The following is a 20,418-nucleotide window of genomic DNA, read 5'->3' as shown; positions in this document are numbered from 1 at the left end:
ATTCCTAATCAAAGTTGGCTATTGGGTGAATTCAGAAATCTAACAGACTACAGCATCTGATTTTCCCAACCCCCTAAAAATAGCAGTCATAAATCTAAAAGGGAAAAGAAGACTGCTACAGGAAAATACACAAGCAATGAGAGAAATAACAGCTAACATCTTCTAAATCATCTCCTGAAGACAGCACCGAATTACAGGAGAATAAAATACAAGCAGTACTCAATTTTTTAAAAAGTGTTACTAAATGTCTTTGTAACCCAGAACTTATTTCCCTCGTCAAACATCATAAATGGTGATGAGATGCGCAGATCAGTCCACAAATCATCCATGATCTCGATATTATTACAGTATCTAATACCATTTTTAATGATGCTGTTACAGGAAACTGCATTCAGAGTTCCAACACAGAAATAAATAACTATTTCTCTAATGTCACAGCCTTGCTAATGAGGGAGTAAGCTTCCTTTATCCTCCTTTCATCCAAATCAACAGGAAAGAGAAAGCAGGAAGATGCAACAAGCAGGCAATTAGAGTAGGGACCAAGGTCCCAAATGTCGAGGCTGCAGGGCAGCAGTTAGGACATAAAGCCTACATAACCTTGTAAAAAATCTAAGCCATGTCAGGGTTTTGGAGATGGGAGAATCAAGAGTGGGAAACAGAAAACGTTTTCACCGTTTTCCCTTCTGTTCACCCTTTCTATTCTTTTTCCTTGTATCTGAGAAAAAGCCCCATGAGGTTTAGGGAGTCTTCACAAGAATCCAGGCAAAAGACCCTTCTTTTTAAGTGATTTTACAATCACTTGTGCAAGGAGAGAAAGCTTATTAACAATGATATGTCTGATAAAATTAAGAAATCAGAATACTCAAGTTTAGAATGGTACTCATCCAATGCTTTTGGCCATTTAATTGTTAAGCTTCAACTGAAACTGAAAGCTTTTCATCTGCAAAGCTCATTTACACAGAATTACTTCTTCCTCAATCATGTTAGATGACCACCAAACAGAATCATAAGCATGTATCTGTACGAGAACACACATATATATACATATATATATATATAAGCATGAAAGATAAATTATACACAGAAAAAGACCCTAAGGAATAAAAATTTTAATAGTGTGTCTTTGGACACTATATAATATGTATTTGCAAATAAAAAGATGTTTTCTGAACACAACAGCACATGATCAAATTAGAAAAATCTGTGAAACAGATACATATAAGGAAAAGGACTGAAAATTTACCTCTTCTCCTGATATATATTTTTACCATTTGCGGCATTTTTTCTGTACATATATATGCGTTTATATAATACACAGTTTATCTACACTTTAAAGTCTTGGTTACTGCTTTTTTCCATTTAACATTAAATTGTGAGCACTTTCTGTGCCCCAATGTCTTTGGAATACATAAATTTTAAGAGCTGCCTAATATCTCATTATATAGATGAACAATGATTTAATAACCCCCCCACGATGGATAATTTAGGTTGTGTGACGTTTTCACTCTAATAGATACGGTTCCATTTTTAACACCCTGTACAAGATCTCTAACGTATGATCGGCTACTTCTTTAGAATAGACTACTAGATATGGTATTATACTATATAAAAGGACATGAACATTTTTAAGGCTTCTGATTTATAAACTGAAGTTTTCCCATTGAGATTATACACATGTCTTCTTGTTCACCTATGTCTTTACCAACAAAGATTACACTGTTAGCTTGGATTATAAATATTGTGTTCAACTTAGTAACTAAAAAAGAAACAAAAGCGCAAGTGATTATAAAACAGTCCTGTATTTATGAGTCTAAAGGTATACGTTAATTTTATTTACTCACAGCAAGGACAGTTCTCCAGAAGAAAATGGCAAATGAAACAATTCCGAAGAAGGCAGTGGTAAGTACAGGCTTCCAGGGCAGTCCATAAAAATCAGGCCCAGGCTGAACATCATCAGGCAATGTAGCAACTAGCTGAAATAGAGATATTAGAAATTGTGGGAAACCTGAAAGAAATTTACAATAAAGCAGTCACAGAGAATCATCCGCAGAAATCTAATTCAAACTCCATTAGACAGCTATCCCCTCAAAGTTCTTCAATAGTTTCCACTGCTTCGATAAAAAGAGGATACCGGCAGCTGCTTCCTATTTCTTGTTTGGCTTGATGTATTTTTAAACATTATAAATCTGTCTTTACTTTGAGCATATATTTCCATTTTGCAATAAGCCCTACACATCATGTTGTCCAACACATGGCTCGAATCCCTCTGGATCATACTTTTCTCTTAGCTGGTTTTTATGACTTAAGCCACATAAAACAACAAGTTGAAACATACTATAGAATCTTTTATGGCTGCAAATAAAACCGAAGTGATACTGAACAACGCAAATAATCAGCTTTTCCTCTAAGATTTGAAATGTTAATTGTTTTCTACTCACAGAAAGACAAACGCTGAGAAACTTCAAACACTTCCTGATAACTGGTTTACATAGACTGCTCTGAATTTAACTGTCTTCTATAAACCCAATGTTTTCATTTCAAATGTTTCCTCAAAGACAGCGTATTAAACTCCTGTCTGCTTCTACACTGTTTTCACGGCCCTGTACAAGTTAACTATCATATTGGCCCCATCCCCCAAAGGTACGGAGGATAACGTGAAAAGGAGCCGTAGGGACGTTGATGATGCTCGCTTGTTTTGATCACGACTGTGTACCAGAAAATAACACAGTGCCTGGCACATCATAAGTACTCAATTAAAAAATGAACACGCGACAAAACCTTCTCAAATACACTCCCACCATCTCCTTCCTTAAACAGCACCGAAACGTCCTGCCCGCCTCGGGCCTGACACACTCTATTTCCTCTTCGCCCCGTCACACGCGACAAAACCTTCTCAAATACACTCCCACCATCTCCTTAAACAGCACCGAAACGTCCTGCCCGCCTCGGGCCTGACACACTCTTATTTCCTCTTCGCCCCGTCAGTCGGTGTACCCGTCCGCTAAGAACTCGTCCACCCGCCTGCCAGAGCTGGGGGCGGGGGCCCGTCACCTCCAGGAGCCTGCCGATGAGGGCTGCGTAGAGCACCGACAGGGGTCCCAGAAGCTCCGGGTCCCCCGGGGAAGAGGTGACAGAAGGCACAGTGGCAGGAACTGAGTCCATCGTGACGGGACAGCGGAGCGGAGGCGACGCTTCCCCGCGGGATGACACCGGACCCCCTGTCTCCGTTTCCTCCTTCGGAAAGGACCCGGCTCAGGGGGCGGAACCTTGGACTGAACCTCGCCTGCCCCGGCAGCTTGCACTTTCGCCCTACTCCTCCTGTAAAACACGTCATCAGACACGGCCCCGGGCGGAAGTACAAGGGTCTACGGAGGCCGGGCCCGCCGTAGGCGGGGCCGTAGCGGAAGAAACCAACGGTCGAGCGGGGCAGGGGAGCAGAGCGAAGAGACCTCCGCGGAAGAAACCAAGTAGCCAGGCGAAGATGAAGGGGCTCACCTGCGGCAGTAACTGGGAGAGAAAGCGCTGTTCCATGGGCCCGGGAGCTTCGAGCAGGAGGAGAGTGGGCGGGGGCTGGGGGAAAGGAGAAAGGCCAGCCACGTAACTCCTGCCCAGAGCTGGATCCTTTTGTCACCAGGTGCTGAGACGCCGGGCACCTGCCCTAAAATGCCCAGACAGGAGATAAGCCGCTCCCGCCCCTCTGATGGACCACCCCATGCCTCGGCCGCCGTCTCCTGGGCCAGGTTCCTTCCCGGCCCGCTCCAGTCCTGCTTGCTTTTGCCCTTCCTGCACTCCAAATGTCCACAATGTCCCACATTCGTGCCGATGCCCCTTTAAAAAGTGTAATTCTAGGGAATCTTGTCATTACCACACCTGTGCCAATGAGGTCAGTTCTGGGTCCCACATTTTAGGGTTATAGGACTTGTGGGAAAGGGCAAGGAAGAGTCTGGAAATTGCGTTCTGAAAGTGGAAGGAACTAAGGATATTTAACCTGGGGGGAAAAACGATGTTTGCAGAGCTTTAAAGGTATGTCTATGAGTTGAATATAAAGCCAATTCATTAGAACAATCAAGCAGGAAAAGCCTGAAAAAGAAGGGCATGGCATGGGTGGAAGGTAGGCAGGCGGTTGAAGCAGCCTCTGTAATTAAAACAGTCTGGTACTGGCCCAATAATACAGACAGACAGACCATGGAACAGAACAGAAAATCTAGAAATAGGCCCAACTGCGTTGGCAACTCAGCATACAGTAAGAGTCAGTTGGGGGGAAAATAGACTTTTTAATAAGGTGGTGTTGGCCTAACTGGATAACCAAATGGAAAATAATAAAAGTTCGATCTTTTTCTCACTATTCACAAGAATACATTCCAAATGGGTCAGAAACCTGAATGTAAAAAATGAGAACAAACAACTACTACAAAAAAAATATGGATGTATTATGAGTGAGCAAAACCTTCCTAATTAGGTCTCAAAATCCAAGGGAAAAGATTTGTAACCTCGATTATTTGGAGAGAAAAAAAAAAGTGTCCAGCCCGTGGACACAAAAATACAAAATAAGCAAAGCCTGACAATGAAAACCTGCAGAAAAAATACTTGTAACATATTACAAAGGGTTAATATTCCTAAAATATAAACAACTTTACAAATAGAGAAAATGGCCAGCAAACCTATAGTAAAATGAGCTGAAAAAATGAATAGATAGTCCTCAGGAAAAGAAGTAGGAAAAGCTCACAAACAGGGAACCATGCTCTGTCTCACTCATAATGAAAGAAATACAAATTAAACCCACACTGAGATACCATTTCTCACTTATATTGGCAAGATCCAAACATTTGACAACATATTCTCTTAGTGAGAGAATGCAGAGGAAATGGGTACTCTTATGCATTGCTGATCATTATACAAAATAGCAACCCCTATAAACAGTAATCTGGCAATGGCTCCCAAAATTACCTGTGTAATTACCTACTGATGCAACAATCCAACTTCTAAAGGTCTATCTCAAAGATACTAGAAATATAACAACAAATGTTGGAAAGATATATGCACAAAACCATGTTATTCCAGCATTATTTATAATAACAAAAGACTGGAAATAACCAAGCTGTCCATCGACAGAAGAGCTGTTGAATACACTAAAGTATACAGCTGACCACTGAACGACACAGAGGTTAGGGGTACAAACCCACTGAGTAGTCAAAAATCCCCATACAATTTATAGTCAGTGGGCCCTCCTTATGCGAGTTTCCTTGGTATCCTCCTTCCGCATCTGAGGATTCAACCAACTCCGGACTGTGTAATACTGTAGTATGCATTTAGTGAAAACAATCCACGTATCATTAGGGATCCAAACAATTCAAACTCGTATTGTTCAAGAGTCAACTGTATTACGAAACTGGAAAAAAGAAATCAAATAATTCTGTATACTGCTAGAGTATGATGTCTAGAATATACGTATCTTTTTAAAAGGGGGTGGAGAAAAGTATATTTTTATCTAAAAAAATAAAAGGAGAAATTATTTTTTTTCCAGCTTTGAGGTAAAACTGACATGCAATAAACTGCACATATTTAAAGTGCACATCTGGATAAGATGAGTGCATCTGTGAACCCATCATCACGTTCAAGATAATGAACATATCCTCCACCTCCAAAAGTCTCATCTCCTTGGTAACCCTACCTCCCACCACTTGTCACAGAACTTCTGTCCTAATGGATTAGCCTGCATTTCCTAAAGTTTTATATATACGGAATTCACTATGTATTCTATTTTCTCTGGCTTCTCTCACTCAGTATAAATTGAGATTCATCCATGTTGCTGCATGTATCAATAGGGCATTAGTTTATACTGCTGAGTACTGTTTCATTGTAGGGATAAACCACAATTTATTTACTTACCCACCTGCTGATAGACATTTGGGTTTTTTCCAGTTTTTGACTTTTACAAATTGAGCTGCAATGAAGATTGACATACAAGGCCTTCTATGGATGTGTAACTTATTTTTCTTAGGGGTAAATGCTTAGCAGAGGGATGGCTGGATCATCTGACAGGCATATGTCCACCTTTTTAAGAAACTGACAAAATGTTTTCCAAGGCGGTTGTACCATTTTAATATCCCCACCAGCAGTGTATATTTCTAGTTCCTCCACATCTTCTCCAACACTTGGTCTTTTTAATTTTAGTCATTCTATGGTGTGCAGTGATAACTCAGGGTGGTTTAAATTTGCATTTCCCCCATAATTAATGATGTTGAGCTTTTTTTTTTTTTTACTGTGCTTATTTGCTGTCCACATCACATATCTTCTTTGGTGCTGTTATTTTACTGGGTTATCAGTTTTCTTATTAATGAGTTTTGAGAGTTCTTTATATATTTGGGATATAAGTCCTTTATGAGATATATGCTTTGCAATGATTGCTTCCTAGCCTGTGGCTTGATATGCTTAAGTTTAAGCCTAGCATCTTTTTTTTTTTCTATTTGTCCCATCTGTTCTTTGTTCCCTTTTTCCCCGATTCTGCCTTCTTTTGAATCAAGTCTTTTAATGATTCTATTTTATCTCCTTTGTTGGTTTATTAGCTATAACTCCTTGTTTTGTTATTCTAGTGGTTACTTCAGAGTTTATACTATACATCTTTAACTTATCAGTCTACCTTCAAGCGATACTATACTACTTCATATATGCAATGAGAATTTTACAAGAGTTATTATTACCACTTCTCCCTCTCCTGACCTGTAAACTATTGTTGTCAAATGTTTTATTTTTACATATTTTCTAAACCCCATAGTACATTAATAATATTTTTCTTTAAACAGTAAATTAACTTTTAAAGATATTTAAATAATGAGATAATGGTTTTGTATATTTACCCATATGGCTACCATTTCTGCATTCTTCACTCCTTTGTGTAGCTCCATTATTTCCATCTGTTGTCATTTTCCTTATGCCTAAAGGTCTTCCTTTAACATTTCTTATTGTGCATATGTGCTGGTGAATTCTTGCAGCTCTTGTATGTTGGAAAAAAAAATCTTCATTAAATCTTTGTTTTTGAAAATTATTTTGCTGGGTATGATACTGGGGATTAACAATATTGCTCTTGAAGTATATATATATATATATATTTTTTTAAATTAATTAATTAATTAATTTTTGGGGCTGTGTTGGGTCTTTGTTACTGTGCGTGGGCTTTCTCCAGTTGTGGCGAGCAGGGGCTACTCTTTGTTGCTGTCTGCGGGCTTCTCATTGCAGTGGCTTGTCTTTGTTGCAAAGCACAGGCTCTAGGCACGCGGGCTCAGTAGTTGTGGCTCACGGGCTCTAGAGCGCAGGCTCAGTAGTTGTGGCACATGGGCTTAGTTGCTCCGCGGCATGTGGGATCTTCCCGGACCAGGGCTTGAACCCGTGTCCCCTGAATTGGCAGGCGGATTCTTAACCACTGCGCCACCAGGGAAGTCCTTGAAGTATATTAAAAGATATTATTCTACTGTATTCTCCCATTCCTTGTTTCCAACAAGAAACCTGACGTCAACCTTGTCTTACTTCCTAAAATCTCTTTTCTCTAGCTGCTTTTATGATTGCTCTTTATCACTTATTTTGATCAACTTGATTATGATATGTCTTGGTGTAGTTTCCTTCATGCTTCTTATACTCGGGTTTCATTGAACTTCTTAGATCTGTGGGTCTATAATTTTCATAAATTTTGGAAAATTTTCACCCATTATTTTTTCAAATAATTTTCTGGACCTCTTCTATCCTTTCCTGCAGGGATTCCAGTTATACATTTATTATAGTGCTTGAAAGTGTCCCCACAGCTCACTAATGACCTGTTCATTTTTCTTGAGTCTTTTTTCTCCTGTATATGTTTCATTTTGGATAGCTTCTATTACTATATCTTCAAGTTCACTAATCTTTTCATCTACAATGTTTAGTCTAGTATTAATCCCACCCAGTATACTTATCACCGCAGGCAGTTCATCTTTAGAAGTTTGATTTGGGTCTTTTTTTTTTTTTTTTTTGCGGTACGCGGGTCTCTCACTGTTGTGGCCTCTCCCGTTGCGGAGCACAGGCTCCGGACGCGCAGGCTCAGCGGCCATGGCTCACAGGCCCAGCCGCTCCACGGCATGTGGGATCCTCCCAGACTGGGGCACCAACCCGTGTCCCCTGCATCGGCAGGCGGATTCTCAAACAATGCGCCACCAGGGAAGCCCGAGAAATTTTTTTTAATTCAAATCTTCCCCATATTAGAGCTCCTTTTTCGGTCTTAAAAAAAAAACAACTTTCATGTCTCTACTTAAATGGTAATAATAACTGTTTAATATCCTTGCCTAACTCTAACATCTCTGGCAGTTCTTGGTTGGTTTTGATCGGCTGATTTTTCTCCTCATCATGAGTCATCTTTTCTCGCCTCTTCGCATGCCTGGTAATCTTTGACTGGATGCCATCCATACATTATGAATAAATGTGATGGTGAATTTTTTATGTCAGTTTGGCTGATCATGGGGTACCCAGATTAAATGTCATTTTGGGATATGTCTGTGTGTGTTTCCAGATGAGATTAGCATTTGAATTGATGGAATCAGTAAAGTACGTTGCCCTCTCCAGTGCGGACAGCATCCAATCCACTGAGGGCCTGAATAGAAAAAAATGCAGAAGAAGGAATTTGTCCCTTCTTCCCTGATTTCTTGAGCTGGAACATCAGTCTTCTATTCTTGGTGCTCCGGCTTCTCAGGCCCTCAGACCTAGACTAGAATCTCATCATCGGCTCCCCAGGCCGTTGGACTTTGGACTGATTACAACACCAGCTCTGTGGGGTCTCCAGCTTGTAGACTGCATACTGTGGGACTTCTCAGTCTCCATCTCTGTATAAATCTCTTCCTATATGTATATCCTCTTGGTTCTGTTTCTCTAGAGAACCCTAACTAATACAACAGATATTCTTAAGCTTTGTCCTGGCATGCAGGTAAATTACTGGGAAACGATTTGATTCTTTTGGGTCTTGCTTTTAAGATTTGTTATGTAAGACATGAGCAACATTTAGTCTGAGGCAAGACCCTTTGAAACTCTACCCAATTCCCCTAGAATTAGGAGGTACTGTTCCTGGCCCTGTGTCAGCAACTGTTCCCTCTACTCACTGATGTGTTTCTCTGACCTTGAATAGTCTTGTCACACTCATGTGCTATCAATACTCTGAAGAATACTCAAAGGGGACCTCTCAAAGATCCCTAGGGTTCTCTCTCTGGGTAGCGCTCTCCTTTTGGTACTCCGCGCTGTGAATTCTAGCTGCTTTGCTTTCCCTGGACTTTCAGCTCCATCCCCTTAACTCAGGGTTCCTCCTTTCTCTGCCACAGGCTGGGAACTTTCTCAAGGCAATAAAATGTAACAATTGTAGCCCTCATGGTATCTGTTCCCTATCTTTCAGGAATCACTGTCCTTTGTTACCTGATGACTTGAAAACTGTTGTTTCATGTATTTTGTCTGATTTTTTTCTTTTTAGCTGTTTCAGTTAGGGGGGTAAAGCTGGTACCTAAAAATCTATCTTGGCTAGATGCAGAAATCATTTGCTTATTTTTTAATGGTAGGGTAGATAATGAAATTAATTTTTTAAATACCTATAGAGGAGGGTATCAACAGGTTGGATGAAACTAGGACAAAAGTTAGACTTCTCTGAATAGACCTTGTTTTACAAATTGACTTGGGCTCTTGTAAACGTTAGATAATTATAAAATAAAAAAATCTTAAAAAACAATCCCTAAAAATTGAAAGCAAATATGAAACAATTAACCTAACTGTATCAAGTTGGTGGCAGAACAACATTAAGGAATTATTTCAGGCATACCCTAGTGGGATATAGGTTAAAGACAAAAAGAATTGCAAAACATCCTTGCAATATTTTCAATAATGTATCGCTGGTGGCAGTGTTGATATTGGTATTTTTAATACTGTTATGTGAATATCGTACAATAAGGTAAATAATTATGTTGGTGTCAGTAAAAACTGAGATTTCCAACACTGGAGAAAGAAAATACAATGTCGGATAGACCTGGTTAGCTTAAATTCCACTAGCATCCTTAATTCTGACTGGGAGCACCCATGTGGCACCATGATGAACAGTCACATAAGGAAATCCCCACATATTTTCTAGCTTTGTCCTCTAAAAAAGGCCTAGACCTGATGGCCAACTCAAAAGCAATAAGCGACCTCAGTACCCAGAATGTTGCCTCTAAATACCATTTCCCACTAAAAGGAACCAGGGCTCTTTAGAGAAATAGCTCCTTCGAGATCTGGGCAGAAAATGTACAAAATGAGCTTGGAACATCTAGTTACACTAGAAAGCAAGGAAGGTATCAGTGACCATGAGGTGGTGTCAAAAGGGCCCAGGAGCCAAGCTGAAGAGGCTCCCACTGACCAACAATGGGAGAAATTGAGCACTGATAAGAATAATAACTACAGTGGATTGTAACACACTAACTATTTTCAAATTCATGACATCATAATGATTCTTAAAAAAGAATTAGAAGAGACACACACACAAAAGCCTCTGGGAGTCTCTGGATAATGCTGGGAAGACAACTCATTATCTTGAACACTATTTAAACAGAAAGAATCAAATATTTATACTGCCTTAACTATACACACCAAATCTCAGTGTAAAGCATAGCTGATTGTAAATTTCTCTTTGTAGAAGTATCCCAGCCTTTACATGAAGTAGGAATAATATAGTCAATTACCATTCTGCAGCCTATGATACAGATTTAGTCAATGTCACCAATGACTAGTAACATCAAAAAAAGAGGGACATCTAGACATTAGCTGCCTCCTGATAGAAGTATACAACTTCTATTAAGTATTCTTGCCAAACAAAATTGAAACTGAATCTGACTACCAATCTGACCAACCAATTCCCAAGAAATATAAAGAACAAGGGAAAATGTTCAATTGTACTAGGGGAATGCAGTTAGCAAAATCCACACTATGATACCCCCTAGCAGCCAAACCTGTTTCTTCAATGAATGCATTGCAACAAACAAACAAGAGACATCTGTAGACAGAGTAACTAATCTGATACTTGCCCTCCCACTGAAAATAACTAGAAAACTGGACAAAATATATGAAAAAAAATAGTTTTTCAGAAACAGAGCAATAGGCAGCACACAATTGTGAACCCTGAGAGAAGGAAAACAGATGAGGTGAGCCCTGTGATCACCCAGCTTTCTACCTAGAGGCACTTTCTAGACCTCAGTACAGGCAGGGAGAACCAAAGCAGAGTACACCAGTCTCACTAGGAGGCAGAGATCGGAGCTCAGGGAGACTGAGGTGCCTGAAATATGCAAGGAAAGTTACCAGAAAGATGAGAACTACAAAGAAAGAGTTCCAGAAATCTGCAAGGATGACTCCTTCAGTCTTGGGCTGAACTCAAAGCAGCACCTGTGTAAGCAAGATTCCTTGAGGATCAGCAAAGAACAATTACAGGCAAAAAGAACAACTATAAGGAGGCTGGAAAATGAACAATTCCCAGTTAACACAGGGCTGGGAGACACTTGTATTTCAGCTAGTCACCATGAATTAACTGTTAATGAATGCTCAAGGCATTTAGTACATTACAGAAGAATAACATCATCATAGTAGGGAAACACTAGCCCTAGAGTAAAGACTATACATATACTACACCTCCTAACATCTTAAAAATAAGACTAGAAAGGATCAAGCTGATCATCAAGTAACTTAACAGCTTAGCAAAACAAACTTAAATACTTTTTAAAGGAAGCCAGCAAAACCCAGGCACCCAACAACATTCACATTCACAGTGCCTAGCATCCAAAAAACAAACAAAAACAACCCCCCCCAAAAAAAACTTTAGACATGGAAAAAAGCAGGAAAATGTATCCCATAACTAAGCGATAAGTAAAAACAGACCAAGAAATTGCAAGAGATGACAGAATATTAGCTTTTTTTTTCTTTTTTCTTTTTCTTTTTTTGCGGCACGCGGGCCTCTCATTGCTGTGGCCTCTCCCGTTGCGGACCACAGGCTCCGGACGCGCAGGCTCAACGGCCATGGCTCACGGGCCCAGCCGCTCCGCGGCACGTGGGATCCTCCCGGACCGGGACACGAACCCCCGTCCCCTGCATCGGCAGGCGGACTCTCAACCACTGTGCCACCAGGGAAGCCCAGAATATTAGCTTTAAAAAGAATCATAAAATATATTTAAGAATTTTTTTTTAATGACCATACTAAGGAGAGAAATGGAAGATACAAAATAGGACTAAGTGGAACTTTTAGAGCTAAAAAATAAAATATCAGGAATAAAAAATTCACTTGATGGGCTTAACAACAGATTAGATTCCGCAAAAAAAAAGATCAATGAACTTGAAGACAGCAACAGGAAGTACTTAAACTGAAGCAAAGACATAAAAGGGCTAAAAAACAACAACCAAAAAGAACAGAGCCTCAGTGACCTGTGGAACTACATAAAGTGAGCTAACATATGTATAGTTAGAGTCCTAGAAGGAGAGGCAAGAGAAAGGGGACACAAAAATTTTTTGAAAAAATAATGTGAAAACTCATAGAACTGTACACAGAAAGGGTGAATTTTACTAGATGTAAATTATGCTTTAATTAATCTGACTATTTAAAAAGGTGTGTTTATTCACAGATGACATGATCATCTACACAGAGAATCCTATGAAATCTACAACTCCCTCTAGAAATAATAGATAATTTAGTAAATAAGTACTAAGATAATAAGTAAATAATAAGTAAATTTAGTACGGTACAAGGTCAACATACAAAAAGTCAACTGTATTTCTACACATCAGCAAAAAAAGTAATTGTAAACAAAACGTAAAAAAGATACCATTTACAACATGAAAAACATGCATATATGGTCAACTGATTTCACCTCAAGGTGCCAAGTAATTTGAAGGGGAAAGAAATGGTATGGGAGCAAATGGATATCCATTTGGGGGGGAAGAATATGAAACCTGACCTTTACCTCACGTCATTCACAAAAATTAACTCAAAATGGAACATAGACTTAATCATGAAAGGTATAACTATGAAACTTCTGGAAGAAAACATGAGAAAATATTCACGTCGTTGGAAATGCCTAAGGTTCCTTAGGCAGGAAATAAAAAGCACTTTACATAAAAGGAAACATTAATAAGATGGTGCTCATCAAAGTTAAAAATTTGCTCTTTAAAAGGCAATGTTGGGCTTCCCTGGTGGCGCAGTGGTTGAGAGTCCGCCTGCAAATGCAGGGGACACGGGTTCGTGCCCCGGTCCGGGAAGATCCCACATGCCGCGGAGCGGCTGGGCCCGTGAGCCACGGCCGCTGAGCCTGCGCGTCCGGAGCCTGTGCTCCGCAACGGGAGAGGCCACAACAGTGAGAGGCCCGCGTACCGCAAAAAAAAAAACAATACAAACAAAGGGCAATGTTAAGAGATTGAAAGGCCAAGCCAGAGTCTGGAAGAAATTATTTGCAATATGTACTGACAAAGGAGTTGTATCTAAACTATATGAATATAAAGAACTCTTAGACCTTAATATTTAGAAAGAAAAAACTCCAGTTTAAAGGAGGGCAACAAAATAATGCCATTTGCAGCAATATAAATGGACCTAGAGATTGTCATACTGAGTGAAGTAAGTCATTCAGAGATACATGATATCACTTACATGTGGACTCTAAAACAAGGGTATAAATGAACTTATCTAAAAATAGAGTTAAAGATGTAGAAAACAAACTTATGGTTACCGGGGTTAAGAAGCGGGGAGGGATAAATTGGAAGATTGGGATTGACATATACACACTACTATATACAGAATAGATAACCAATAAGGACCTACTGTCTAGCACAGGGAACACTACACAATACTCTGTAATGGCGTATATGTGAAAAGAATCTAAAAAAGAGTGGATACATGTATATGTATAACTGATTCACTTTGCTGTACACCTGAAACTAACACAACATTGTGAATCAACTGTACTCCAATAAAAATTAAATTGAAAAAAAAACGTAAATAAAGAGGGGCAAAAGATTTGAAGAGCTATCTCACACATAAACCCACAAAAAAGTATGGCCACATGAAAAAGCACTCAACATCATAAAGCATCAGGAAATACAATTAAAACCTCAAATGACCATACTAAGGAGAGAAATGGAAGATACAAAATAGGACTAAGTGGAACTTTTAGAGCTAAAAAATAAAATATCAGGAATAAAAAATTCACTTGATGGGCTTAACAACAGATTAGATTCCGCAAAAAAAAAGATCAATGAACTTGAAGACAGCAACAGGAAGTACTTAAACTGAAGCAAAGACATAAAAGGGCTAAAAAACAACAACCAAAAAGAACAGAGCCTCAGTGACCTGTGGAACTACATAAAGTGAGCTAACATATGTATAGTTAGAGTCCTAGAAGGAGAGGCAAGAGAAAGGGGACACAAAAATTTTTTGAAAAAATAATGTGAAAACTCATAGAACTGTACACAGAAAGGGTGAATTTTACTAGATGTAAATTATGCTTTAATTAATCTGACTATTTAAAAAGGTGTGTTTATTCACAGATGACATGATCATCTACACAGAGAATCCTATGAAATCTACAACTCCCTCTAGAAATAATAGATAATTTAGTAAATAAGTACTAAGATAATAAGTAAATAATAAGTAAATTTAGTACGGTACAAGGTCAACATACAAAAAGTCAACTGTATTTCTACACATCAGCAAAAAAAGTAATTGTAAACAAAACGTAAAAAAGATACCATTTACAACATCAAAAACATGCATATATGGTCAACTGATTTCACCTCAAGGTGCCAAGTAATTTGAAGGGGAAAGAAATGGTATGGGAGCAAATGGATATCCATTTGGGGGGGAAGAATATGAAACCTGACCTTTACCTCACGTCATTCACAAAAATTAACTCAAAATGGAACATAGACTTAATCATGAAAGGTATAACTATGAAACTTCTGGAAGAAAACATGAGAAAATATTCACGTCGTTGGAAATGCCTAAGGTTCCTTAGGCAGGAAATAAAAAGCACTTTACATAAAAGGAAACATTAATAAGATGGTGCTCATCAAAGTTAAAAATTTGCTCTTTAAAAGGCAATGTTGGGCTTCCCTGGTGGCGCAGTGGTTGAGAGTCCGCCTGCAAATGCAGGGGACACGGGTTCGTGCCCCGGTCCGGGAAGATCCCACATGCCGCGGAGCGGCTGGGCCCGTGAGCCACGGCCGCTGAGCCTGCGCGTCCGGAGCCTGTGCTCCGCAACGGGAGAGGCCACAACAGTGAGAGGCCCGCGTACCGCAAAAAAAAAAACAATACAAACAAACAAAAAGGGTCTCTTTTGATACAATACGATACGGAAGGGAAAAGACATTGAGCCCTCCACATGCTTTAACACCCTGTCATAACGTTTTTCTAAAGTAAGATTGTATGCAGCTTGAAGGTGAGGTCGCTGTGGTTCTTTCACAACTCTGAGCAAACCCACGCACGATTAAGAGCTTAGCAAATCCTTCCGGATGGAGATGGCAAGGGACTAGGGAGGAGCAGCAGTGCTTCCCTGCTTAGCAAGTGTCCAGGTCAATTAGTCAGAAGCTGTCAGGGTTTATTCCCAGCAGTGGGATCACTGGGTCGTATGGTAGTTCTATTTTTAGTTTTTTAAGGAACCTCCATACTGTTCTCCATAGTGGCTGTATCAATTTGCATTCCCACCAACAGTGCAGGAGGGTTCCCTTTTCTCCACACCCTCTCCAGCATTTATTGTTTGTAGATTTTTTGATAATGGCCATTCTGACCGGTGTGAGATGATACCTCATTGTAGTTTTGATCTGCATTTTCTCTAATGATAAGTGACATTGAGCATCCTTTCATGTGTTTGTTGGCAATCTGTATATCGTACTCCAATAAAAATTAAATTGAAAAAAAAACGTAAATAAAGAGGGGCAAAAGATTTGAAGAGCTATCTCACACATAAACCCACAAAAAAGTATGGCCACATGAAAAAGCACTCAACATCATAAAGCATCAGGAAATACAATTAAAACCTCAAAGACACGCCCACTAGAATGTCTACAATTTAAGACTGACAATACCAGGTGTTAGCAAATATGTGACCAACTGGAAGCTTTAGAAATTGTTAGTGGAAGTATAAAGTGGTACAGTCATCCTTGAGAACAGTTTGGCAGTTTCTAAGATAAAATAAACTTACCATGTGACTGGGAAATTTCCATCCTAACTATAAATCCATTTATAATTGTAATTCTACAACCGGAAAAGCTAATCTATATGAGAAAAAGTTTTGTCAGTGGTTGCCTGGAGCAGGTAGTTCGGGGGATATATTGGGAAGCTACGCAAGGGAACTTTTCCAAACGAAGGAAATGTTCCGTATTTGCTTATGGTTGTTTTTACACGGGTGTATACATTTGTTAAAACTCACTGAGCCATATTCCTAAAATGGGTACACTTTGTTATATGTAATATATATCTGATTAAAGTTGATTTAGGGCATACATCAACCCCTTATAACTTTTGGACTTCAACAAGATCCCAAATTAAGTAAGAACAATTTTAAAAGGAGGGGAGGGGATTTTGAAATGTGTCAAATAATGGGTGATATTAAGGAATTACCGTTAAGCCGAGTGATGGGCCCATGATTTCATTTTACTCTTCTCTCTTTTTACTATTACTATTTTGAAATTTTTCCATGCTAAAACACTAAAAAGACCCCACAAATTAAAGCAATAACTTCAAATATTTAAAAGATTACTATATAGAAAAGGAATTAGATTCTAAGAGAAAAAAAATCATATGGAGGAAAATTTGGAGTCAGTATAAGAATGAACTAGCCAACAAAGCAATGTGTAGCCTTATAAGGTAGGTTGATCACACTAGGAGTTTTTGATGCCCAGACCTCGTAACTACTAGTCAGGGCTGTAGTAGAGGAAATTACCGCAGTTAGTGAGAAGTTGGACTAATTGTTCTCTCAGATCTCTCCAAGCCCTGAGATTCCATTAACTGTTGATTTATGCATCTGACTTCTGGTGCAGTTTTTCCAAACAAGTCAGCACCCCATTATTCCCCAGCTCTATCAAATAATTATCTATACTACTTATTTGATACTTCACGAAAGCGATTTCATGTTTTCCATTTTTCCAATTTTCATATAGATTTGATACACCCCTTTTTTTAAGGCTTTCAGAAATCAGAATGATGCTTCATACCTCTTAGACTCTTTTAATTCTAGCACAGTACATACTGGACCATCACACTACTTTCTTGACAATACCTTTCAAATCATTGTTAGTTTGTAACATGTGCCCTTTTCTCTTGCTATTCATGTCTGCGTCTTCTCCCCCCGTCCCTCAGCCAGAGACTGTATCCTCTACCACATGTGTCCCCCAGCCCAGGACTAGAACAGGGCTCTGTGCATATCCACAGATAAAATGAATGAAGACTTCCTCCCACATTTGGAGGCTGTTAAATTTTAGAGGTGATGATGATTCATGCAGATAGCCAAATCTGAATTCTGAGACTGCCTTAATCACTGAAAATTTCATTATTCTAAATGCACAGGTCATGCACCCCGTCACCGGCGTGGCGGCCACTACCACAACCGTGGAGAAAACTGAAAAATGGTTTGGTTTTCCTCCATCTTTCCCATCCTGGTGGCCTTTCTCCTGAACTCCCCAGGTATTCAATGTCTTTACACTGCACTCTGACCATCCAAATGAGAAGTAGGCAGGGGATGAGATCCTATAAAATGCCAGGCACTACACAAGACTCTTGACATTGTCAATTCATTTACTCTTACCACAACTGGAGTAGGCATTATCTGCATTTGAAAGATGAGGAAGCTGAGGTTCAAACTGAGTAATTTGCCCAGGCTTCTAAATGATAAACCTGGGATTTGAAACCGGACCATCCTCACTCAAAGCCCCTGCGTTTGAAATGACAAAAAATAACCCCTTTTCCTACAAAAGTCTTGAAATAACAGAACCTAAAGGAAAAATATTTTTGTTGGAGACAATACTTTCTCTACAGCTCCGAGGGCAACTTTGTCTCCAAATTCGGAAAGCTGGCTCATTCCCCTATTTACCAAGAAGAAAGTCGAATTTCAACAAATACCACAAGGGGGCGCTAAGTCCTAAAAAGCTTAAGCTTCTGGACAGATTAAATGTCTCATTTGGATCAGGACTCAGATAAATCTGAATAAATATTCTGCCATAAGTGACTCTAAGAACAAATATAACCATACTTCTTTCCTCCTTAAAGCCTTCAAAGGATCTCCATCCCTAACATCACTTATCATGACACACAACTTCCTTTATGTGTGCCCATCTCCCTCCAAAAGACCATGACCCTCTAACTCTATACTCGGATAACGCCGACTAACGCTTCCCTGGCTTCCCCAAGCAACCTTTTCTTCATGTCCCAGTTCTTCAAACATGCCTTCTTCCGTGTGACTGCATCTCCCCCAGTCCTATTCAACAACAAACTACACATCAAACTCGCACAGGTCCTTCAACCCTGCTTGAAACACGTCTCGGCTAATTTCTGACCTCTGACTGTCCTCCCACCTCGGTGAATTAATTTTTTCAACATATTCTTCCACCATCAGGTAAATACTTCTCTTCCTTCCCACATCATACAGTGTTTCAAGTCAGCGTCCTTATCTCCCTGCTAGGCTGAAAGGTCCTCGAGGGAAGAACCGTGTTTTACAGGTGTGCGTACACCTAATGCCGGCAGGCAGCACATCCTTCTCAAGTCCTGAACTGAGCTAAGAACCCACCAACCAACATCACACACCTGCGGCTTGTTTCAGAGGCTACCTTCAAAGGCTCGGGAGTAATTTTCATGAAGACATTTTAAGTTCTTCATCTCATGCTTAAAATCAACTTGAAAACTGTAACGATCAACGTTCTATTTGAAGGAACTGTATGTCAGACTTACCGTCTTCGTTAAATAAAGCATGAATGAATATATGAAAAGCACTGCATTTTCCACAGGCGTGACACCTGATGGCTCTTCAGCATTTGTTTCCAGGTGCTTTCTTGCATCAACAGCATCGAGAGGAGTGCCTTCTGTTGTAATTATCCCTAAAATTGAGGGAGAAAGCTGATACTTTATTTATGCTTCTGAATAAGATTTGTTTCTCTTCGTTTAAAATGTTTATCGAGCGCCCACTAAATATCAGCCACTCTGCCTGGGTATGTGCTTCTCCTGAAGACAATTATATACAAAAACTTCAGAACCCCATCAGAGCCATCACACCCTCAATTATAAAGTGAACATCACCTCCAACCCACTCTACCCGCCAGCGGTCCCTCCAGCACACCCCTGACAACGCAGCTGCCAGCTGAACAATATAGACTCAGGGGGATTGAGAAAACCAGAATTTTATGCTTTTCCCGTATACACACGGTCACATTTAACAAACGTTTATTTCGTGCCGGTGAAGCGCTGTATCAGAAACTTCAGGCAAACAATGAGTAAGAAAATAGTGTTAGTAAATCTATACAAATGGATGATCTTTTTTTAAATCTGAAAAACTGTAATTCTGAGTCGGTTAAAAACTGATGGATTTCTGTTTCCTTTTGTGTGAGAGAATACGTAAATAAACAAAATTGAAAATTTTTTTTTAAAAAAGTGTTAGTTTGCAGACTTGCACCCATACTCAGCACCAGCATCTGGCACCTGGCAGGCACTCAATAACCGCTTACTGAATGGATGAATGACAGCTACACAAAAGGGAATATATATGGTAAACACCAAGAGAGATGAAAGGGAACTGCTTACAAGGTAGGGGCCTGGCTTGTAGCTCTGTGAAAAAGCTAGAATTCCAGCTCTTCCTGAAAGGATCTCCACATGAGGGGGTGGTAAGGGAGGAGGTTTCAGGATGAGTTATTTGGGTCTGGGGTGCTTCTTATAAACAGCTAGGAGTCCAAGAAGCAATTAGTGAGAAGTCGGACTAGTTGCCACTCAGATCTCTTCCAGCCCTGAGATTCCGTTGCTATTGACCTATGAATCTGACCCCTGGTGAGGTTTCCCCAATCAGGTCAGCACCTCAACACCTGAGACGCATGAAGGACCATTTGGGAAGATCAGCCTCTAAAGGTAGTTGATGGCATTTTGTGCTGGAACTTAAAGGACAAGGCAAAACCTCTGTTTTTAATTCTGCAAGCAAAATCTTTCCTAACACTGAATGTTTTTAAGCAAGAGAGTAATAATTCTTATTGGTATATGACTCATTCTCAACAAGCAGAACCTTTTTTTTTTTTTTTTTTTTTTTTTTCTGCGAGCCTCTCACTGCTGTGGCCTCTCCCGCCGCAGAGCACAGGCTCTGGACGCGCAGGCCCAGCGGCCATGGCTCACGGGCCCAGCCGCTCCGCGGCATGTGGGATCCTCCCGGACCGGGTCACGAACCC

The 20,418-nt window shown here is 39.9% G+C and overlaps 1 protein-coding gene across 8 annotated transcripts in view; it reads right to left on the bottom strand.

The window, feature by feature from the left end:
* MIA3 (MIA SH3 domain ER export factor 3) overlaps positions 1-20,418 on the bottom strand; it is a 78,718-nt gene that overhangs the window by 42,838 nt on the left and 15,462 nt on the right. For 7 of the 8 annotated variants that reach the window (XM_055084036.1, XM_055084034.1, XM_055084035.1 and 4 more), the window contains 2 exons: positions 18,944-19,089; positions 1,842-1,973 (listed from right to left, as the gene is read on the bottom strand). In XM_055084036.1, coding sequence (XP_054940011.1) covers positions 1,842-1,973; positions 18,944-19,089 — 278 coding nt within the window. Of the gene's footprint in view, positions 1-1,841; positions 1,974-3,051; positions 3,279-18,943; positions 19,090-20,418 lie in introns of those variants that run through there. The other variant, XM_024130608.3, reaches the window with a different exon arrangement.

The sequence above is a fragment of the Physeter macrocephalus genome, chromosome 4 (genome assembly GCF_002837175.3).
Source record: "Physeter macrocephalus isolate SW-GA chromosome 4, ASM283717v5, whole genome shotgun sequence".
NCBI lineage: Eukaryota > Metazoa > Chordata > Mammalia > Artiodactyla > Physeteridae > Physeter > Physeter macrocephalus.
The sequence above is the reverse complement of the archived record's forward strand: the minus strand, read 5'-3'. Positions and strand labels throughout refer to the sequence as shown.